Source organism: Nuphar pumila, chromosome 11 (assembly GCF_984573655.1).
Source record: "Nuphar pumila chromosome 11, dmNupPumi1.hap1.1, whole genome shotgun sequence".
Classification (NCBI taxonomy): Eukaryota; Viridiplantae; Streptophyta; class Magnoliopsida; order Nymphaeales; family Nymphaeaceae; genus Nuphar; species Nuphar pumila.
This window is the reverse complement of record NC_143259.1, coordinates 18,987,123-19,012,601: the sequence shown is the minus strand read 5'-3', so window position 1 is coordinate 19,012,601 and position 25,479 is coordinate 18,987,123. Positions and strand designations below refer to the sequence as shown.

The following is a 25,479-nucleotide window of genomic DNA, read 5'->3' as shown; positions in this document are numbered from 1 at the left end:
ATATGCATGATATCAATGCACATGCATGAATAATTTAATTTTTTGTTCTTGTTTTTATTACCATTGTCTGCGAATACTCAAAATGGGTAAACAAATTTTTGAGGTCAAGTTAGGTTCTCAGTTGTAGCTTAGCACACAATTGGTATTTTATTACTGGGTCCCATACTTAGCCCTCGACTGATATCAGAAATCAACATCATCCATCGAAACATTAAAAATCAACATCTAATGCCGGGATATTAGAGAAATCAACATCTACTATCAATAACAACAGTTATGTCTACACACTACTCCCAGGCAAAGTGGTGGAAACTCCTTAAAACCGTGGCTGAGAGGTGAACTACTTAGTTGGGTTCAGGGGCACAAAAACGCACACGGAGTTTTAGTATCCTCATGGTTTTCCAAAATCGCAATCCAAGATTCTCACAATAAAGAAGGGACATCTAAGAAAAACGTGAATTACACTGTTCTCTTCTTTTTATCTTTTTATTAAAAGAATGATTTATTTCAGTTCTTTATTTTGCAAATCAACATACGTTTTGCAAATTAACATGCGAAACTCATCACGGGACCACAACTCGTGGCAACATGAAACAATGCAATTAGTTCAATAAACATTAACTGGATTTTTGCGATGCATAAGAAAAACTAAACATGGCGCAACACCTGCTCAAGGCCCACACGGCCTACGATGATCTACTTTTGACCACCAAATGCATCTAATACAAAAACTATAACGAACATGCCACTTATGCATTAATTTCACATGCTTTCAAATGCATATGTGAAACAATTTTCATATGCATGTGTTCACGTGATCATGCAAAATACATGTTTCTTTACATGAATCCTCTTATGCCCACTATATAAACATCATGCAAATATGCATATGCATAACAACATAATTTCAGGATTTGCATATGCCCACTACATGCATATGTAAGTAAACATCGCATTAAAATATTATAATCATACATCAACAAAATTTTTTGGCCATTTCAGGCAAGCTCGGGGTACAATGCACATACCCACCGAGTCCAAACCATGCTTTCTGCACACAGGACAACATTGGTAGTCATATAGAAATATTCAAATGCTCATATGCAGCTACCCATAACAGTCCAACCACACAAATACTTAATCTGGACATCAACAGACACTCTAATCTAAATATTACACATGTATAAATCTAAACAATTGTCATGTGTAAAAATCTGAACTCTTAACATACATAATTTTGGCCATAAACATGAACATTTGGCATAATAAATCAGAATATAACCAAGAACGTTTAGCACATTAAATTTGAGCATAATCATGAGCATTCAACAAGCGTACATCATGAATATGTAAATCTGACTATACATGTAAGTCTGCCCATATATGTAAATCTGGACATTCGACGCACATATATATCTAATCATTTAACATGTCAAAAACTACACTTGTAACAAGTACAAAATCTTACTATTTAGCCCGTGCAAATCAACATATTTACCATGTACGAATTTGAACTTGTAACATACACAAATCTGAACATGTCTATTTTTTAATTCTGCCCAGATTCATTTTCTAAACCTACCCAGCCGAACAACGGGCTGACTAGGTTCAACAGCCTCTGCCTATTGGCCCGTTCAAAGTAGAGGAAGGGGCAGGAGCGCAGTCCTACCCTAACAACCTGACAGGGGATGGGAGAGGGTGCCGGCGCTACCCCAGAAGATAGAAGGACGGGCAGGGGCACTGCCTCTGCTTGCCGGCCGGAAAAAGGAGACAGATCGCCCCTGCCTACCAGCCGAAAAAAAAGAGAAACAGGCAAGGGCATCGCCCCTGCCTGCCGGCCGAAAAAAGAAAGACAGGCAGGGGCGACCCTGCCTACCGATCGGAACAAGGAGACAGGTAGGAGAGAGAAGAGAACGACTGCGGGAGGGGTGGTTATCGGCGTCAGGTGGCCGGAAAAAGGGAGAGAAGAAGAAGAAAAAGACGGAGAGACAGAGGCGTACCTAGAGGTCACCAGATGGGGAGTCGTCGGCGTAGGGGAGGGAGGTCGCTAGTGTAGGGTTGCCGACGAAGGTGGTTCTTCGGCAGGCGAGGTTCGCAGACTTGGGAAACGAGTAGGAGGACAGAGAGAGGGTCGGGGTTCCCTTTTGTGTAAAAGCCCCCCCCCCCCCCCCGTGTTTAAATAGAAAACACGGGGGTGCAAATCGGGTCCGGATCCAGGTTGAATCCGGATCTGACCTGGGTCTGAACCTTTTTTTTAAACCGGGTTTTACGTCCTACCCTCTTTAAAAATAATTTTGTCCGCGAAATTTTCTTTAGAGGTTATTTGCAAAGATCGTAGTCTAAGTTATTCGGTGTTGATGAGGATACACAACATGTGTATGTGATCCCAAACATATACGCTCTTAAAGTGATCAGGATAACTCATAATGAGTTTTTGAGAGAAGTTTTGAGCTAAAAGTCGGTCTGAACAGAATATATGCGTGATTTCATTGATGAATTTTTTTCATGGTAAAAATTCATACAGAATCACAAAAGCCTTAACTTATAACTATAAGAGTTTCTATTCGCTATCCTCTACTTGTTCGGTCGTGGCGGAATAGACGCGGCCAGACACTTCTCTTTGTGGTTGCTGTTGAGGTTGTTGTTGTTGCTTACCTTTGACTGCAATTCATTTCTGCCAATCTGTTGTCTTCTTGCGACAATTTCGAACGTAATGGCCCATCTTCTCGGAATATAGACAACCTCCAGTGTCTCGGGGGCATGGCTGTCCAGGATAGACATAGTTGCACTTCAGACATATATGGGGCCAGAGAAATCCTAACCACCCCAATTTTGTATTAACTTAGATACCTTTTTAAATAAAAAAGAAAAAAACAAAGGGGAAACCTATTAATTAGGGGTTTAGTGGGCTGAAAGTTATGATTTCCCCCTTTTAACTTCTCCTCCCTCACTTGATCCCATCCCTCTCTAACTCCCTCTCTCACACGATCTCCTTTTCTCCCTCTCACTAGATCCCATCCCTCTCTCACGATCTCTCTCTCTTCCTCTCGTAACCCCATATATCCCTCTCTCGTGGTTTCAGCTCTCCCTCTCCCGTGAATCCATTTCTCTCTCTCTCTCTCTCTCTCTCTCTCTCTCTCTCTCTCCTACACGACTCTGAGGAGATTGTCCAGGAAGGGTGCTGCTGTCACAAGGAGGGAACAACCAACAATTCCGTGGATCCAATGTTATTGGGTGTCCTCGTTTCAACGCGGAGGTAGGATCCCTATGCCTTTGCTGTGTTCAATGTTCCAAGGTTGTCATGGTATATATGAACGATTCATACCTGCAACCAAAAACAAGCCTATAAATGTTTTGGGTCAATCTGAAGCCCAGCAGGTTGTTATCAGAATTCTCTGGTATGACAGGTTCTGGGATGGAACTTGGCTGTTAAAAAACTTAGGAAGTTCCTCTTTGTGTTACATTTTGAAAGCCTGGCATAGTGGTTCTGGTTAACGGTGTTATTCAGCCACTTGGATTTTGGTTGGTATTTGTTTTATTAGATCTGAGGAAAAAAAAAGTTCTCTTAGTATTATTCTACAGAAATCATGTGCCAATATCAATCATTAAATGATTTTACTTTTGGTGACAATTGGAGATTTGAAGGGGACTTTTATGTTATTAAGAACCAGGGGGTGTACCTCAGAATTATAACACAGTTGACCTGATTATTCTTGCTAAAGAACATGAAACATGTCTTTTTTCTTTTCCTCTTTTCTAATATGTTTAATTGAACTATGGGTGTTTGCTTCTGCAAATATGTACACAGGATTTACACGATACATACCAGCAATCAAACAAATCTAGGATGTGATATTCTGTCAATTCTGGCAAAAGTCTGGATGGTTAATGAGGGCCTCATACCTGTCGGTTCCATTATGATGACATTTACTTTCTGTTGTGATTCTGCGTCAATTTACTATCGAACTTTCACTTCAATATTAGATAGCTATTAGTAATATTCATTCATGCTTGTTTTAAAACTTTTTCTTTCGGATGCTCAAGGCTAATAACTACTGTGTGAACCAATAATCCCTTGTTTGAATTGGTCATCTGGTGTTTGGACTGACCACCTGTAATCAACCGTTCTTTGTAACTTCTTAATTCCCTAGACCTGTTGTGTTATGTTAAGGATCCGATGGCATAAGAGAATACAATGGGAAATGATGCTCTAATTGGTCACAGTCTAAGCAGGCATATGAACATAGATGCAGATGGTTGTTTAGGCGTTTGTTTCTATCCATGCCATCTAGTTAAAGACAGATTTTCGTTTCACATGAATCTACTCATGTATAAGTTTGATTTTTCTGTCTTGATGGGACGTAAACGCGGTACTTATCGGGTTGTGAAAGACCTTGTGTTGAATCAGTATAGTTAAGCGAAAATAGAATCTACGGTGTATATTTACACATATAGATATATCTATATGTATATGTATAGATGACACACACATGAATCTGTTAATGCCTTTAAACCTATTTTTCTGTCATAATAGGACTGAACTCGATATCTCTCTTACTGATTGAGAAATTGTTTTAAATCATCGCAATCAGCCTTAGAAATTAGATACAACCTGAACCGATAATATGAATAATCAGAATTAGGCTTATCTATGTGTTTGTGTCGTTAACAGATGTGTATGACAGGCATATCAAATCTGGATTTACTTTTTGCATGTTATGACAGACCTATCCAATTTGAAATTTTATTGGGGTTTGCTTTTATTACTCATTGAATCTTAGTTGCATTAAGCATGATATGACAAACCAATTGAATTTGAAGTTTAACTAGGATATGCTTGAGATGCTCATGAGATTTGAATTTTTTGCTCTTTATGCTTACGTGTACACGTTCAACTTGAAAGTGTTGCGGAGTATGCGGGGTCATGTTCGATGAACCAGACTTTCTTTTATGACCAAGTATGATAGGGTAAGCAGATGAGGGCTCATATGTGAGCTTGCGGTTTAGGTGAACCATCGTAGTGCTATATGAGTATGTGCTATGTCGTTATGTGTGCATTGGTTGTGATGGTGTTAAAATGCATTAATGCATGCACATGGGTTGCCCGGGACTGGGCATGTAAATAAAAAAGATCGTAGGGTATGGCATATACACCTAAAATTTTATAAAATTAATATGCATGCACATATAACCTAAATTAATTTCTAAGTGGTTTAAAGGCACCGGGGCGCTTGTTGCTTGATTGGTTTAAAGGTATCAGAGCATGCTGAATGGGTTTACCTAAATAAATAGAAACTTGATGCCCTACCTGGGGTGAGAATCTTTGGGCTCATGCCACTACGGCAGTATGGTTCATTTCCTATGTGGGTACTTGGACCATTGAGCCATTGGATACAATACATGTTGGGCACCAGTGGGATCAGGTAATAAAACTCCTGATAATGAAATTAATAAAATAAATAACCCATTTAGACTTGGGTTTACTTTAGAGAGGGTAAGTGGTACAAAACTCCGGGGAAAAATGTCTTATCATGCTTCGACTGGCAATGACTCGTTGGTCTCCAGTCCTCGGAGTTAGGGAGCTGGATTACCAATTTTTTTTAGGTTTAAATCCAAGTTCTTCTGCAGAAGTTAGGGGTGCATCCTATTTTGTTTGGCCTTTGAGAGTTTCTCTCAGTTATTATACCGCTCTCTTTGAATTTTAGTTTTGGTTAATCACTCGGGTTAACAAAATACATAGCATAATAAACCCCTGAGTGGTCTCTTTTATTACGACTGCCTCTTTCTGCGAGTATTCGTAGGATAATAAATAGAGAAACACAATTATTACATTTTGTGCATTTTATCTCATGTGGAACTCGTGTTGTACTGTGCCAAAAAATGCTTATGGTGATCTATGATTATTTATGTGTCTTGAATGTGACTTATGAAATTAATTGTATCAAGTGATATTCATCTAGTCATGTCATGATATGAAATTGTCTTTTATATGCTGATATACATAGAATTGTACATCCTTGGTACTTTGTACACATGCATAGACATGGTAATCATACCGTTCAGACTGGTTGTAGTCTGACCCTACTATTTAAACATGTTAGGTGAGGAATAAACAGTGTGGAGCGATTGTGGGATGCTATAGTGGCCTTGATGCATGAATTTTTGATATTCTCGAGATAACTTTTAAATAGTTTAATTATTTTCATTTAAACTTGTTGAGAATAGGTGGTTTTTGGTTAAGTTCTCATATATTAGAGGTTTTCTGAAATATTATTTTCATAAGGACTTAGATGTAATTTTTCTGTTTTTGCCTCTCTCTATTTAATATAGAGAGAAGCCCTAATCTCAATTAACGAGTTCTATTGTGCAGCCGTCTCTCTCTCTCTCTCTCTCTCTCTCTCTCTCTCTACACTCACAGGTGGCTGTACAACCCCATCACATTCTACATGGTATCAAAGCCTTCGATCGTGGGAGCATGATCTTCATCAACAGGGATTGATTTTTTTTTCTCCATCAAAGAGGAGCAACAACCCTACGGCTTTTTAAAAATCAGGTTCGGTGGGGTTGACTGGGGAAGATCTGATCACAGATCTGGGATGTTACCCAGATCTGTCGTCAGATCTAAGGAGAAGATCCACTGCGACTGAGTGTTGCCGAGAACTGGTTTCTACTATGACGTGATATTTTTTTGTTGTTCGTGAGTTGTCGAGGTGTGTTCCTGCTGTTACAGATTTTTTTTGTGTTGCCGTGAGCGTTGAAGTCCTTGTCGAGGTGTGTTCCTGCTGTTTGGGAATAGCAGAAATTATTTTTTCTTGTGTTGCCGTGATTGCTGGGTTCTCGCCTATGCTGATTGTGTGTTATCAGAATTCTGTCGTGAATGCATCTTCTTTTTTCTGTGTTGTTGTGAATGCTGATTACTTGTGATACTTACTGGATGTCGTGCATTATATGTTGGAGAACAGCAAGTGTAGTGAATACTTTGGTTTGCAACTGCAGTCTCTCATTTATCGTGATGTGTTTGGGCCTTTTCAATGTTCGTGATTTTTGTGCTATCAACAGCAACTGAAATTTAGTTGCTTCAGTGGATTGGTTTATTTTAGAATGTGGCTGCTATGTCGTTTTTTGTTTGGAAACATGGTAGCTTAAGTTTCTGTGTCGTGGAAAGTAGCAGGTGTGATTTCCTGCTGGACTGATTTTTATTTCGTGTGTGGGCTGTTGTTTGCTGTGGAAACAGCAGGTGTGGTTTCCTGCTGAGTTGAAGAAAAAAAAATCTTCTTGAACACTTGCTGTTCAAGTAAGGTATTCTGTTTTTTTTCAGTATGGCTGAAAATTCGAAATGTGATTCCAAACTGGAACACATTGGGGAGTATAAGGCTTTTGCCAACCCCTTCTCATATGGCTCTTCTGTAAGGTTGAATGAAACCAACTATGCCAGGTGGTCCAGAACTTTTATGATGTCGGTATCTGGACATCGTCGAAAACATATTTTGTTGGAAGATGCACCCACTGAAAAATTGGGAAAATATGTCACTTGGGATGAAGATAATGACATAGTTATGTCATGGATCATGAATAGTGTCGAACCCCATATTGCCGATGGATTGATCTACTATAATACAGCCAAACTAATGTGGGACAATCTTCGTGATACATACTCACAAGAAACGAATGTGAGTCGGATCCTGCAAGTTGAACAGGAAATATATAACTTGCAACAGGGAGATCAGACCTTGGCCCAGTACTATGCCTCTGTCAAAGCTGCGTTTGAAAGACTTAATGCTCACAGGCCTCTTTGTTGCTCGAAGCAAAAGGATCATCAAGAACAAACCATGGTTGCTCGTTTTCTTACAGGTCTTTCTTCAGATTTCTCTGTTGCAAAAGTTCAAATGTTGACTGGTTCAGATGTTCCCACTCTTGCTGATGCTTACAATCGTCTGAGTAGACTTGCGATCTCTCTGCCACAATCTCAGCCTGTGACTCAGTCATCTGCTCTTGTTGTCCCATCTAGTTATGGGCGTGGAAATATTCAGAATATCAGAGGACGAGGACGTGGACGTGGTATGGGAGGCAGAGGAAAGCTTCAATGTACATTTTGTGGAAAATCTGGACATTTAGAAGATCGTTGCTGGGATAAGCATGGTCGGCCAAGCTCTTCTTCATCCAAGTCATATAACCCTAAAGCAAATGTTACTACTATTGAGGCAACAAATGCACCAGAGACTGTCACTGCAAATGAAAGTAGTATCACCCTTAGTCGTGCGGAATATGATGAGTTGATTGCTCTTCGACCTTTGAGTTCCCCCACTCCTATAGCTGGGGTTGCCTTTTCAACCGGAAATCATCTCCATCCGAATGATAGTAAGTGGGTTATTGATTCTGGTGCATCCAGACATTTGTGTGGAAATTCACGTGTTTTCTCAGATCTAAAGGTCATTAAGGCTCAACTTGGAGTCTCATTAGCCGATAGGAGCTCCTCCCCGGTTGTTGGTCAGGGAAATATTTCTATATCCTCCTCATTACAGTTGAAAAATGCTCTTCATGCTCCAAACTTTCCTCAAAGTTTACTTTCTGTTAGTTGCCTTATAAAAGAACAAAACTGTAGAGTAATATTTGATCCAATGAGTTGTCATTTTCAGGATTTGCTGACGGGGAAGAAGATTGGTGGAGGCTATGAAGAAAATGGACTTTACTACCTACATCATCCAATGGGTTTTGTTCATGCTGCAGTGGAACATTCATTCAGTCTTGTTCAGTGGCATCGTCGTCTTGGTCATCCTTCATTGTCAAAGGTTCGGTCGGTATTTCCTCAGATTCCTTCCACCACATCATTTCAGTGTGAATCATGTCAGTTGGGCAAGCATCATCGAAGCCCGTTCCCTTCGAGTCAGAGTCAGTCTAGTAATAAAGTTTTTGAACTTCTTCATGCAGATGTATGGGGTCCTAGTAAGATTCCTACTAGGACTCAGTGTCGTTATTATCTTGTTATTGTTGATGATTTCTCTAAGTTATCATGGGTATTTTTAATAAAAGAACGATCTGAAGTTCCAAGTCTTATCAAATCCCTAATTCTTGAAATAAAAACTCAGTTTGAATCTATTGTCAAGATTGTTCGCACTGATAATGCTCTCAAGTTTAAATCAAAAGGTCTATTACAATTTTACCAAGATCATGGCATCCAACCCCAAACTTTCTGTGCCTATTCATCTCAACAAAATGGGGTGGCTGAGCGAAAACATAGGCACCTCCTTGATGTTGTCAGGACCATTATGATTCAATCAAATGTTCCTGCCTTATACTGGGGTGATGCAATTACCACTGCTTGCTATCTGATCAACCGCATGCCTTCGTCTTCTGTGGGTGATCAAATTCCATTACATATCCTAAAACCTGATGCCCCACTTTTTTCTTTCTCACCAAAAATATTTGGATGTGTTTGTTTTGTACACAAACTTGGTCTGGACCGTGATAAATTAGCCGCTCAAGCTACAAAATGCATATTTATCGGTTATCCAAAGAATCAAAAGGGCTATCGATGTTATGATCCTATTTCTCGCCGAGAGTATGTCAGTGCGGATGTATCTTTCTTGGAATCTTCTCCATATTACTCTAGTTCCGGTTATCCGTTGCAGGTTGATCCAGTTGAATCTTTTCCATTACCTATCCCTCCTTTTCCTTTGGAATCTGTGCCCTCCTTACCGAACCAAACTTTATCCTCCTCCAGATTTAATAATCCGCCATTGGTATATGTGCGTAGAGCTCCATGTCCGCAAGAGCCTTCATCTTCTTCTTCTCCTGAGGTAAGTTCTACTGACAATAGTGATCTTCAGGATGATGATAGCAGGCCTATTGCTCTACGAAAGGGGACAAGAAAATGCACCTTATATCCCATATCTCATTATGTCTCCCATGCCAGAATTGGACATCAAATGAAGTCGTTTATTTCAGCCTTGTCTGCTGAAACCATTCCTCTGAACTATCACCTGGCAGCACTCGATAATCTCTGGAAGCTGGCTATGCAAGAAGAAATGACAGCTTTGGTCTCTCAGCATACATGGGATCTAGTTGATTCCCCAGCAGATACTGACATTGTTGGATGTAAATGGGTATATACAATAAAGTACAAATCTGATGGTTATATTGACAGGTACAAGGCCAGATTAGTCGCGAAAGGGTATACTCAGACATATGGAATTGACTTCTTTGAAACTTTTTCTCCTGTGGCACGGATGGGTACCATCCGTCTTGTTCTCTCAGTAGTTGTTCAGCATGGTTGGAGCTTGTGTCAATTAGATGTGAAAAATGCATTTCTGTATGGGGATCTATCTGAGACCGTTTACATGCAACAACCTCCAGGTTTTGAGGTTGAGGGGGAGTGTCAGAAGGTGTGCAGATTGAGAAAGGCGATTTATGGCTTGAAACAAAGTCCTCGTGCATGGTTTCAAAAATTGTTTGAAGTGATGTCAAGTTTTGGCTTTAATAGATCGGCAGCAGATCATACACTTTTTATAAAGAAAACTAGCTCTGGCATAGTTGTTATGGTGGTATATGTGGATGACATCATTCTTACAGGAGATGATGTGAAAGCTATTGAAGCGACAAAGGCTCATCTTCAAAAACACTTTGTTACAAAAGACCTTGGTTCACTCAGGTATTTTCTGGGTATAGAAGTTGCTAGAAGCCGTGAAGGGATGGTTTTGTCTCAGCGGAAGTATGTTCTTGACTTATTAAAGGAAACGGGCATGTTGGGAGCTAAACCAGCAAATATTCCCATGGACCATAAAGTTCAGTTGTTTGAAGAAGGGTCAAAACCTGTTGATAGTAAAAGCTATCGCTCCCTAGTAGGGAAGTTATTATATGTAACTGTGACCAGACCAGATATTGCTTTAGCAGTAAGAAAAGTTAGCCAGTTCATGGACAAACCAACTGAGGTACACTGGAATGCAGCCATAATGATTCTCAGATATCTAAAATCCTCTCCTGGAAAGGGGTTACTGTTCAGGAAAGGTGGAACTCTGGAGATAGTGGCCTATTCTGATGCTGACTATGCAGGATCTGTAGTGGATAGAAAATCTACCACAGGATTTTGTGTGTTTCTGGGAGACAACTTGATTTCTTGGAGAAGTAAGAAACAAAATGTGGTTTTTAGGTCGAGTGCAGAATCAGAATATCGGGCTATGGCCCAAACAGCTGCTGAATTGATGTGGGTTCGTACTGTTCTTTATGATCTTCAGGTGAATGTTTCCTCTCCTATGACCATGATGTGTGATAACAAGGCTGCAACATATATAGCGAGCAATCATGTCTTTCATGAGAGAACAAAGCACATTGAGGTTGACTGCCACTATGTAAGAGATATGATTCAAGCTAGTCATATCACTACCAAATATCTAAAGTCGGAAGACCAAGTTGCAGATATGTTTACAAAACCTCTTGCTAGACCAAATTTCTCAAAATGTTGTGACAAGCTGAGCATGATTGATATCTATGCTCCAGCTTGAGGGGGAGTGTTGAGATTAGGTGGTTTTTGGTTAAGTTCTCATATATTAGAGGTTTTCTGAAATATTATTTTCATAAGGACTTAGATGTAATTTTTCTGTTTTTGCCTCTCTCTATTTAATATAGAGAGAAGCCCTAATCTCAATTAACGAGTTCTATTGTGCAGCCGTCTCTCTCTCTCTCTCTCTCTCTCTCTACACTCACAGGTGGCTGTACAACCCCATCACATTCTATAAAACTCTTGTAATGAACTTATAATTTTATTTGATGTTAGACTTTATTAAACATGTGGAATGAGATTTTTGGTATGAATGCCTGAGATGTTTGACCCAAAGCGAACTTATTATTGTCGTTGAGTTAAAAAAAAAAGGTTAAATTTTTGGGGCGGTACAGTCATGATAACACGGAAATAAACAAGCGTTCGAGCTTAGCAAAATTTGAACTTGCCAATGAAGCATTGAGCTACCTTCACGATATGTATGTAATGAATAATGTCACAAAAGATCAATAACGATGTCTACAAGGCAATTGCACAACACAAACCACAAGAGGAGAACTCTCAATATGCACTAAGGCACACGCAACATAAAAAATGTATGTTTTATTGAGCTAAAATACATAACAAAATGCAAGGGACAACAAAGACCCATATATATAAGAGGTAAGGGCTAGATAGGGACCAACTACCATAATGCCTTTAAACAAAAATCAAAAACTAAAAAGCAAAAATAAAATACAAAAATCCTAGATACAGTCTAAGAATAATATATATATATATACAAAATACATATATATATATATATATATATATATATACTTATGTAGGATCTGTAGTGGCCTATTCTGATGCTGACTATGCAGGATCTGTAGTGGATAGAAAATCTACCACAGGATTCTGTGTGTTTCTGGGAGACAACTTGATTTCTTGGAGAAGTAGGAAACAAAATGTGGTTTCTAGGTCAAGTGCAGAATCAGAATATCGGGCTATGGCCCAAACAACTGCTGAATTGATGTGGGTTCGTCTTCCAACAAAATATGTTTTCGACGATGTCCAGATACCGACATCATAAAAGTTCTGGACCACTTGGCATAGTTGGTTTCATTCAACCTTACAGAAGAGCCGTACGAGAAGGGATTGGCAAAAGCCTTATACTTCCCAATATGTTCAATTTTGGAATCACATTTCGAAGTTTCAGCCATACCGAAGATGTAATTCAATTTCAGCAAAAAAAATCAGGTTACCTCACTTGAACAGCAAGTGTTATAATCACGCATCAGGCAATATGACAACCAGTAAAGAACATTAGCCCACAAATAGGAAGAATTTCCAACACAGCAAGGAATCACACCTGTTGTTTCCACGATAGAAAAAAAAAACAGCAGCCCACAAACAGGGAAATTTTCCAACGCAGCAGGGAATCACGCCTGATCTTTCCACGACAGAAGGATAACTGAAACTAACATGCTTCTTTCACAGCACGCATGTTAAAAAAAACCATGACACAGCAAGGAATCACGACTGCTGAAATCCATATTCTGAAATAAAACAACCAACTAAAATCCAGGGAATCACTACCATTGTTGCTCCCAAACACATCACGACCAACGATAATATGCAGACGCAGAAAAGGAATCACGACAACTGCTGCTCTCCAAACATATAAGGCTCGACAACCAATAAGAATATCAGGTCTTCAGGGCACGGTTAAACAAATCAGTCATATCTCTATCACACGCAACAACACATGAAATGAATCTCGATCACACGCAACAGCACAGGAAATTAAAATTTCTGCTGACAAATCAGTCATATCTCGATCACACGCAATAGCACATGAAATGAATCTCGATCACACGCAACAACACAGGAAATTAAAATTTCTGCTGCTCCCAAACGGCAGGAAATCACGAAAAAAAAATCACGCCAGAAAAAAAAATACTCCAAACTGAGGAGCTCAAGGGTTACGGCTCCACATCTACTCCCTTAGATCTGATGACAGATCTGGGTCAAATCCCAGATCTGTTATCAGATCTTCCATGACAGAAAGAACAGCAAACCTGATTTCAATATAAGTTTTTTTTTTTCGTTGGTGAAGATCAATCCCTATTGATTACGCTTCCGAGATCGAAGGCTCTGATACCATATAGAAGGAAGATGTGATGCGCAGTCACCTGGGTAGAGAGAGTGAGAGAGAGAGAGAGAGTCGGTTGCACAATAAGAAACTCGTTAAGATGTTATTAGGGCTACTCTCTATGTTAAATAGAGAGAGGCCAAAAAGAATAAATTACATCTAAGTCCATCATTAAATTAAAATTTCAAATAACCTCTAATCTAAGAAGACTTAAACTTAAAACCACCTATTCTCAACAATATATATATATATATACAATGGTAAATCTTTTAACAATGTATTCTCTTAAGGATATTGCAAATGTGTGCAACTACAATCTTCAAGATAAAGTGAGAACCATGAAGCAAGTTTACATGGGCATTAGGGAGTATTACAATGCTCTCTCTTTTCTTTGAGACGAACTTGCATTAGTAACTTAAGCCATAATGGCGTTGTCCCTTGGATATAGAATTCTGTTGAAAACAAATCAAGGAAAAACATTTTTATCAATTCATTAACAGGTTAAGACCCAAGTTTGAGACAACAATGTCCTCCCTTCTTCATAGATGATGTATTCTTTCTATTGTAGAAACATCGGAGGAGTTGAGCTTGGAGGAGAATAGACTAAAGAGGAAAACCTCCAAAAGTGATGCTTCAATATTGGTCGTGTCTTGGTTGGGGTCCAATCAATGTTGTGAAAAGCGTTGAGGCGAAGCGAGGCACTCCACCGAAAATTGAGGTGAGGCGTAAAGCGTAAGCCTCAAAATCTTTTTTTGAAAACTTAAAAAAAACTATAAAAAATATTTAAAATTACAAATAAATAAAAAATGCTTTATTGAAGAAGCAACAACCAACAAGAAATAAAAAAAAATCAAATAAGTACCAAAAATTATGAGATTAACATGTAAAAGTAACATTAAAGTAACTTGATTGTTATATTGTGATACCTTTTGAATTGAAGAATTAAAAGGTGACATACAAAATGGCCATGTTTATGATATGAGTAAGCTTATGATTAATTAAAAGATAATGTTACGACACCATACTTAAATTAAAAAATATAGGATGGCCATATGTATCATTTGACAAGGTTTTGATTGTCAATGAAAAAAATTCAAACTTCAAATGAACCCACAAAAATTGCAATGCATGGATATGTTTAGAAAGCAGCCAAAAAAATCCATCTCTAACCAATGGGGCTCTGCTTGTCTGTTAGGAACAGCTAGTGCACGTCACCTTGTGTTGGGGTGTTGCATGTTAAAACCCAATGGTATAGTTATATATCTGGTAGGGGTCTGACTAACCCCAACTTGCCTTTCAAAAAAAAAAAAGAATGGGAAGAGAGCGAGACGAGACAAGACTCTCAACAAAGACAAAGAGAGAGAGACGAAAAAAAGAGGAGAGAGAGAGACAGACAAAGAGAGAGAGGAGGGAGAGAGAGAGAGAGACGGAAGAGAGAGAGACAAAAGAGAGAGAGATGGAAGAGAGAGAGACGAGGAAGTGTACTTGTCGGCTTCTACTTCTTATTATTATTATTATTATCTGCCATAGACGTAGGGAGACCGAGAGAGCAGGGAGATCGAGAGGGCTATTTAGCCCTAAAATTGGGTCAAATTGAGGCTTTGACCCGATAAATATGAGGTGCACGCCTCATGCTTGAGGCACGCCTCAAGCGTACGAGGCGTATGCCTCAGGGCAAATGCGCCTCAAGGCACAAAGGGCCTCGCCTCAAGGCGAGGCATGCCTTTTGCGCCTTGAGGCGTGCTTTTAACAACATTGGGTCCAATACTCAAGTCTACAAACCTGGGAAACAAGCCGATGAATATGAGGGCGAGAAAAAGATTATTTGTCACTTTTGGAACAAACATGGACTCATTAAACTCTTTTGTCCAAAGAGAAGAAAGGATGAAGGGACTATCGCCTCCGTTGGACCGTCCCATGATGAGAAGAATGGTGTCGGCGAAAGCTACAAGACTATTGGATCCACGTCTCCTCAATTGATAGAGGCTCTTCAATCACTTTTCAAAGGGCAAGCTTCATCTCTATCCGAGGCCGTGGTTGCTACTTCAATTTTTGTATGATTTCTTGGATACTTGATTCAGGAATATCCATTCATATGACTCCTAATGAGTCATCTCTATCCGAATGTTGCACTACTTCTCTTTATTCTTTTATTTCAATCGTGGATTATACTTATCCTAAAATTAGGAGTCCACAACAAGTCGAGCAAGCTTGAGCTTGACTCGAACTCATTCAAAAAATTTAATGAGCTAAGTTTGAACAATGGTCTAGGCTCGACATAGATAAAAGATTTGAGCTTGAACAGGCAATCAAGCTCAGTGAAGCTCGATTAAAGCTCAATTCATATAGACTCCCTCCCGTCTCTCTCTCCCTCGCCGAAAAATAGGCCCGACACCCCCCGACCCCCTCTGCGTATCTCTCTTCCTATCTCCCTTTTTTCCCTTACCCTCTTTTCTTGTCTTTCTGTCTGCACTCCCATCTGATCGCTAGAGCTCACCCCAACCGTAGCGCCACCCACCTCTGCTGGTAAGTGCTCTCTCTCGTTCCTCTGTTTTTTCGGCACGATGGTGTCACCCTCCTGCCCCTCTCTTCTTCCCTGCTAGCTCGCCGACAAACCAGAGCCACCAGTGGTGGTGGCTTTAGCTTGTTAGGTGAGAGGGGTGCCCAGTTCCCTCTCCTGTAATCCTTCTCGGTTGTTGTTGCTGCTATGGTGGGACGGTCGGAAGGGGGTGGCTGAGGCCACTCCCCTGTCGCCCCCTTTTTCTCTACCGCACCTCCCCCGCTTCTTTTTTTTCCTCCTTCTGTGGCTGCAGGTTGCCTTTCCGCATACTAGCCACCAACTGTGGTGGCTGGTTCTGGTGAACCTGAGCTGAATTTGGGTTTCCAACACCCTGCAACGCCACCAAGGGCGGGCAAGGATCCTTGCCTGGGGTAGTAGAGGTCACAACGACACTTGCGTTGCCGTGGTACCTCCCCTTCTTTTGTTTCCCGCTTCTCTCCTTCGGCCTGACTGTCGAGCCCTTACCCCCCTCTTGCACCCAAGTAGCAGCAGCTACTGCTGCTGCTGCCCCGAGTGAAGCCAAACCAAGCTGAGCTCGGCTCAGCTTGATTCGGTCCAGCTCCCCTGAGCCGGCTCGGGTGCGCTGAGTTTGACTCGGTTCCACCAAGTCAGCTCAATCGAGTGTTGTCCCGCTCCTTTAGTTCTCCTTGGCACAACCCGGCTACCCGTCGAGATCGGCTCTACCTATACCAAGCCTGGCTTGATCCGATCAGTTTGAACTGGGTTCAAGTTTGACCATTGTGACACGATTGTTGCCACTTTCGTCAAAATCTAAGAACTTAACACAGTACTATAAAAACCATTTGCAGCGTACCATTTTGGCACAATGGACGAGACTTCATATTTCTGACAGATTACCGAGGCACAATCCTTTAAGAACCTACACTCAAAATCGCCAGAGATCTAGACCATCTCCAAGGTAGGGGAAAGTTGCATACGAGAATAATGTTGGAATGCTTTTAACTCAAGGACGAAGTTTTGCATATTCTTGTCTATTTTAAATTATGTCATTTACTTTGCCATCGCGCTGTAGTGTGCACAGACTCCAGTTTTTTGTAATTTATTTAGCTCAATGTGTGGTTTCACACATCGAGTCCTGCTTTATGTCATTTACTTTGCCGCCATGCTATAATGTGCACAGGCTCTTGCTTACGCAAATTACTTAGTCCGATGTATGGTTTCGTACACTGGGCCTCGCTTATGCAATTTATTTAGCTTGATGTGTGGTTTCACATATCGGGTCTTGCTATATGTCATTTACTTTGCTGATGCGCTGTAATGTACACATGATTATGCTTTAATATGTATGTATTCTATATACATATATAATATTGTAAAGTACGCAGTTTTGTATACTCCTGCCTACTTTAGATTATACTAGTATGTATTTAAAGATACAGATTTGTGCATCCTCGCTGAAACTCGATTTTTAAAAGATTTCACATGCGAGATTTCAAGCTCGCATTATCCGATGTCTGGAAAAGCAAAACAAGTGTTTTGCATTTGCATATTCGCAACTGAGTTTTCTCTTTGAACCAACATAACAAAAATGCCTCAACTACGTAGCCTTCGGTGGTACGTACATCATATCCTTCTTTTCTGTATCTGAAATGTCTCAGATATTTCTCAGCCTAAGACACGGGATATTGAAAATTTTCAAATGTTGTCTAAGTTTCTTTCTAAGAAACTAATATCTTTTTCATCATAGTAGTACTATCTGACATGCACGACATGTTAGTACAACGATGATTGAGCTAGAGGTTTATGGTAACCTCATAGTGCGACAATTTACGATGATTAAAAGAAAATCACATAAATGGAGATGATTGCCTTCACAGGCAAGATGCTTGATTTGGTTTAAAAGACCAGAGCATATTGAACGGATTATCAGATAAAATAAGACCTGACGTACCTATTTATTCTTTGGTTCTGTCAAGGGAGAGAATGGGATGACACAAAAACTTCGATGGACAAGTTGTTAACAATTACGCTCCTTGAGTAGCAATGACTCGGTGTCCCTGGTCATCAGAGTTAGGAGATTGGGCTATCAAATATTATCCTAGGTGGTAGATCTCAATGACTTTTGCAAAAGTTCAGATGCATCTCCCTATAACAAGTAGCCTCTGGAAAATTCTCTCAGTCATTTGGTCGTCTCCTTAGGAGCGGAATCAGCTTAGTTGTTCGGGATATTAAAATACATGGAATAATAAACCCTCAGACATTCTCAGTTGCTTCTATATTTATCGTGAGCGTACCCACATGTCAGTAATTATCGAAACAAGATTACAATGCTTATTTTTACTTATTCTGAAACTCTACGTTATGAAATAACACATATGTTAGTTTTGTTCCGACTTTTGATATCTATGCACCTACCCGACTTTCATAAGTCTGGCCCGTTTTATGGGATACATGTGATAATTAGGTTGATGCGGCAGGCGATTGCGCAATGATATCAAGAACCTACTCTCTCTGTTGATTCGCTCTTGAGCACGTTTTGTAATTTTGTATAAGGGTTTTCTTTTGAAATACCTCATTTTGTATAAACTTTAATTATCAAAAATCTCGTTTTGAATCTGTGGTTTCAATGATTGTATGGGGATGTAAATCCATTGTGTAAAGGAAAGTTCGCCTGTGATGCGCCCAAAGTCTGTTGACTTGTTCTTTCAAACATTGTTTTTCGCTAAACTACTATTTTAAACTCTGAAAAATGATTGATTGCAAAGTTGCAAATTTTTTCTAAAAGTTTACAAGTTCGGGATTTTGTGGTGTTACAAAATGAGTTTAAAAATTATTTAGGTTAAAATCATATTTTTCATCAAAGATCTTGCCCTAAAACCCCTCAACAAAAATGTATTAACCAAAAGAAAACAGTCACATTATTGAAACTACTTGAACTTTGCTTGTTTCAAATAATGTTCCAAAGAGATTTTGGGCCGAAGCCACCCTTAAGGTGGTATATTTGATTAATAAAATGCCTTCATCATCCCTAAAGAACATCTCATGTTGAAAAGTCCTTTAAAGTAACTCATTTTAAAATATTGAAATTTTTTTGTTGTAGATGCTATGTTTTGATTGATAGGGTTGACAAACTTTCTTCAAAAGCTATTCCATGTACATTTTTGGGATACAATGAAAAATCAAAAGAGATATAGATGCTATGACATTAAAAATGACAAACGTTATATATCTAGAAATGTAACTTTTCTTCAACATAAAAATGGATCTGCTAAAGTTAAATCTAAGGAGAATTGTGAGTATTCTTTTCTATTTGATTTGTTACATGAACCTAAATCATGTGATATAGATAATGTTTCTGATATTGAAGTTGGGTGTGATGCTTTATCTAATGATGATTCTTTGACTAGTTCTAATGAATCTTGCCATGAATTACAAGTCTACACTAGACACAACAATGAGAAACATCCATGTGCTCTTGAAAAATATTCCCAAAACCAAGAAGTAGAAGAACCAAGTGTTAGGTGATCCTCAAGAATATCTAAGGCCCCTGATACATTTATTTAATATGAATCATTTAGTCCCAACTATAAAACTTGTCTTATAGCCATACATTTTTATTTCAAACAATCATCATATAAAGAGGCCAAAGATCATCCCGAGTGGATTAAAGCAATGAAATTAGAACTAGAAACCTTAGAGAAATCCAAAACTTGGGAGATTCAATCTCCACAACCAAAAACTTGGGAGATTTAATCTCTACCACCGGGAAAGAAATCTATAGGGTGTAGATGAGTCTATAAAGTCAAAACTAAGTGTGATGAAACCTTAAAAGGCTAGTATAGTCAAGAATATGAAATATATTACGATGAAACATTTGTTCCAATAGCTAGAATGACAACAATTAGAACTCCTATAGCTATTGTCTTTGTTAGAAAATGACTCATTTACCAAATGGATGTGAAAAATGTCTTTTAAATGGTTATCTAAATAAAGAACTATATATGGATCCTCCCTCGTGTTTAGAAGTAGCACATAGTAAGGTTCTACACTTGTGAAAGGTCTTATATGATCTCAAGCAAGCACTTAAGGCATGGTATGATAGGTTTAATAATGTTATGACAAATTTGGGTTATAGATCATGTTATACTGACACAATGTTATTTGTTAAGTTTTCTTATACAAGAATCATGATACTCTTACATTACATGGATGATATGATATATTGATGATATCAAAGTTATCTTTAAGGATAACTTTGAAATGATATATCTCTCTTATCTTAGATATTTTCTTGGCATAGTTGTTTACTCATCTCGTGGTGACTTGTTGTCACTGAATAAATATGAAGCTGAAATAGTAGCCAGGTCGGGAATTACAGATGAGAAAAGAATTGACACTCCTGAAGTGATAAATTCCAAGATGAAGATTGATGGTAAAGTTCCTTCTGTTTATCTGACTCCCTACATACAAGTGATTGGGGTATTAACTTATTTGTCTATTATTAGACCTGACATTTCACATGTTGTGCACTTTGTTAATCAGTTTCAACGTTCTCCCACTACAATGTACATGAGCATTGTGATGAAAATTGTTAGATATACTAAAAATACTATTACTAAAGGATTATGTTTGTCTTTCTCCTTATTGGATATGATTGCTTATTTTGAATATGATTAGAGAGGAGATTCAATTGATCATCACTCAACCAACGGGTTTCGTGTTTTTGTAAGTAATTTATTAATCTCATGAAAATGTAAGAAGCAACAAAAAATCTCTTTTATCAACAAAGGCAGGGTATAGAGCCATGACGACTACAACCTCGGAGATCGTGTGGTTGAAGCAGTTACTTAAAAATATGGGAGTTCACCTAACTCACCCCTCAAAGCTAAGTTGTGATAATAAGAGTGTGATTTACATCGCCAATAATCATACATTTCATAAGCTGACTAAGCACATCAAGATGGATTTTCATGTTTGCGAAGAGTATTTAAGATGAATTATCACTCTTCTATATGTTTCCTCAAAGTATCAATTGGCTAATTTCTTGATTAAAGCACTTCCATTACCACATTTGCATTTTCTTTAAGCAAAAATTCTTTAATATCACCGTAAGTTTGAGGGGGGTATTAACTTATATATACATATATATCATGGTCATAGGTATCAACAATATTTTCACAATATCATAATATTTTGAAAATATCACCAATTTGATAATATTGCAATATTATCATGAGAATATCGTTATATTCTTGTGATATTATTACAATAATGTCAATTAGTTTTATTGTTTTTATTTATTTTTTAAATTTTAAATATATAGTTTTTACTTATTTCTTTTATTATTTATGTACTTTTTTGTCTAAACATGATATTTTCTTATTTTTCTTATTTTTATATTTTTAAGCCCGAAATTTTTCTGAGATTTATCACTTAAACTTATAATATCGCGAGAAATAGCCTCGCCGAGATATAGCCGACACCGATATTTGTGATAAAGATATATATATATATATATATAGAGAGAGAGAGAGAGTAATTTGTAAGTTTCAGATTATTGGTTTCAGAGAGAGAGAGCTTTATTTATTAGAAAACATATATTGGTTTAAACATGTTCCATGTTTATAAGTGTTTTTAGTTGAGCAAAAAAATCAATGTCTCATATTACACCAAAAGCTTTATTAACTAACAATTAAGAATTCTTGTTAAATTGATTCAATCAAAGTATGGTTCTCTTAGCTAATAAGCAATGATAACATAATTATAGGCTTGGATTAAGCATTAAACACATGCAAGTACATTTTTTAAAGGGATTTGAGTTTGGGAGATAAATAGTCTAGAACTATGTCACAATGACTCTTTAACTAGGTGTCGCACCTGCGTCGCACCCGATGCAGTCAACCTGACCCTGGGTGCTGTCAACGCACCCAGGGTCATTTATGTCCAACTTTTGGACTTTATATATATATATATATATATAATTTTTTATATTTTTGCTGCACCCCCGCACCCAAGTTTTTTTAAAGTGCCGCACCCGCACCCGTGTGACATAGGTCTAGAACTTACACATTACTCTCTCTCTCTCTCTCTCTCTCTATATATATATATATATATATATATATATATATATATATATATAAATATATATATATATATGGGTGCTTTTATGGTGGTATGGTACCACCATAACTTATGCTGGTACACACTTGATTTACATAAATCTTAGCTCCAAGTGCAAAATCTAACCTTTAGATCATGTGTAACATGTTCTATTTACTATTTTCATGTGTTAAAGTTCACTGAAATATGATGTTTTATATCATTTATAGACCACCCTTATTTTCATGAATTGTGAGCCATTGATTTTCACTGTCTCTAAACTATGATCTTATAATATATTAGGCATGATAAAACCTTATAACATAGTAAATAAACCATGCTAAACACATCTGTATGGTTAGATCTACAATTTGATGGCTACATCATATAAACAAGAGTATGTTTATTTGTAGTACAAAACCACCTTATATTTTCCCTATATATATGTATGTAAAAATGTATATACATGTGTATTTCTTTGTAGAGTGTATTTAGGTTTTTATTGTAAATATTATTTATTTATTATTTTTATTTGTAGTTCAAACTGCCCATTAGTGGCAGTTTGGTCTTTGGAACCTCCTAGCCATTGGGAGTTCTCAAGGCTTGCTATTCTAGTCAGTGGGAGCTCCCCAACAGCTAGTTAGGTCTCTCTCTCTCTCTCTCTCTCTCTCTCTCTCTCTCTCTCTCTCTCTCTCTCTCTCTCTCGTATATATATGGGACTAATGTGCCCTTTGTGGTTATGCATAATTTGGGCATTCTGATATTAATAAAATTAATATTTTTACTTGTGTTTGTGAGCGTGCTTGTTGCCCTTGAGTGGCTTATGTGTAGTAGCTAGCATTGTGACTATTGCTCTCTTGAATATCATTTCATTACAATATATACAGCAAATGGAGAAATAACTAAAATATAAAGAAAATAATCTAAAAAGTATGAAATATTCACAGAACTATACAACCTTTCCTACATATTATATATGGGCAGCGCCTATAAGCACTCAGCCCACCCAGAAGTACCAGCATCAGCATGGATACTCAGGGCTTCTCTAGTACCTACATAGGAGGGATTTGCACCTTCCTGTGTTACAGATATTTTAAATTTATATTTTTCTTTCTCGTCATTATAAGAATTAGGTCCTATGCTTGTTTAGTAGTTGAAAACTTGGTTAAGTTGCAAGCAAATGAGAGACATCAAGCAAATCCGTGGTTCATGCCAACAATCTTGTTGCCATAGAATTCGCAATTTGCAAATTGCTGTTTGTAACTAGGTTCTTTAAATAATGAAATACTTTCAGCATGGCATAAAACTAGGGACCCTATCTTTAGTAGCAGCGCTTAGAAAGACAGGTGGAATGTTGGTCAGACATTGCAAAACTTTGTTAAAACACCTGTAAATCCCAAAGAGTTGCAAAACATATAGTCAATCAACAAAGAGGTCCACCCGCTATACAATGTGCTGGCAATAGAAAAAGGAGTGGAATAAGCAGAGATATTCGGGGAAAAAAGGCTAGAATATTGGTGCAAAGAAAAGCACAAGAATGAGTCTTGTCTGATTGTGATATCAAGGACATTATGGTGGTTTCCCTTTTTTTATTCATGTGTCCTATGATGTCACTAGCAGTCTGTACAGTCCATACAATTATATGGTTGAAAAGTCGAATAAAAACATAGTACAGAAAGGGAACTTATCTGATCATGGTGCAGTGTTCAGAATTACAGGGAGCCAAATGATGAATCCAAAGAAATTTTGTGAAAAGCCTCAATTCTTTGGTAACATGTTAGACAAGAAGATGGGAATATGAACGGAGTATCAAACTTAGGGGTAGCGCCTCAGTTCTTTGGTACCATGTTAGACAGGAAGATGGGAATATGAATGGAGTCTCATTATCAAACCAAGGAATAGTGTTTTCTCGTTTGGAAATAATGTTGAGGAGAAACAAACATAAATGCCACTACACAACAGGAAAGGAATGAATAACGTCTATACAATAATAACCCTATGTAGACTGCAACAACAAGTACTTAATGAATATCACAGATCCTACTCTCTCTATAAATGGTATTGCTAATAGTGAACAAAATTTTTGTTCTGTTTTTTCCAATTACTTTTGTGGATACATGTTCAGTGTCATTTATATTGTATCACACTTTTCCTTTTGTATTTTCAATAACCCTTTTGCCATATGTGGCTTATAACCTTGGATGTGTCTCACAAATGTGACAAACTCTGCTATCTGTCTGCATGGTATCCTCTATTTCAGATAATTTAGGGCAGATTTTTTTTCTTTTTTGTTCTTTTTTTTAAAGTATGTCAAATTATTCTGTTGCAACATTTGCTCAGGTGGCACTTGCAAACTCAAGCCAATGATTAATTAATATAACCATCTCACTTGTTTTCCTCTGTTGATTAAAAGTTTTGTGCAAGAGCTTCTCTAGCCTTTTTTTGTATGGAATATCAGCCTTCCATAACGATTTGTGGTTATGGTTGGATGTGCAGGGGAGAGTTGGTCACATGCCTGCACAAATCGAGTTATCCTATACTGGAATGGAAATGAACGGTTTGCATTCATTGACAAGTCATCATCTTTGCCTGCGGCCTCAGCACCATATATTATATCAAGCAAGGGGATCCGAAATGCTGTTTCTCAATGTAAAAGAATTAGGATGCTATAGTTGGTACGGCTTCAGAAAAGTCTCAGCTATCATATGCTGCCATGTGTTTTCTTCTTCCAGTAATTGATAAAGGTGATAGATTGTGACATTTAACAGATTTGAAACTACAAATTTGACGGCATTGTGCAAATTCACTTTCAGTTGGAAGTAACTGATCTTAGACATCGATTTCTTGTCATGCAAATGTTGCACAAACCTGAACTTGGCTTTTCAACCTAGTGGAGTTTGCTGCAGTGAGTTTAAAATGTTGTTTCTCTGTATCCTAACAGATTGAAACAATGATTTCATAAAAAGTTCTTTTTGTGGTTAAATATTATTTGATATGAAACCTGAAATTAACTAAGCACTTAAATCTGTGCTTTACCTATTCTGACGAAGACAAGTTCATGTCTTATGTTTGATTCTTTATTTTTTTTTAGTTTTTGTTTTTTATTATTGGAAAGCATGAGATTAGTTGATTTTTATTGGGCGCCAGATTGTGCTGTCTTGGAGAGGCATCGGATTTGTTATCTTCCAACTTTGCTTTAATCAGGTTGAAACCTTACACTTTGTACACCAA

General features: G+C 38.0%; 1 protein-coding gene across 1 annotated transcript in view; it reads left to right on the top strand.

Moving 5' to 3' along the window:
* Positions 1–25,207, top strand: part of RAD51C (RAS associated with diabetes protein 51C) — a 174,068-nt gene extending 148,861 nt beyond the window's left edge. Inside the window, exon 9 of the mRNA XM_089980901.1 lies at positions 24,745–25,207. Within this exon, the coding sequence (XP_089837027.1) occupies positions 24,745–24,920 (176 nt within the window). The 3' untranslated portion in view covers positions 24,921–25,207. The remainder of the gene's footprint in view (positions 1–24,744) is intronic.
* Positions 25,208–25,479: the final 272 nt, after the last annotated feature.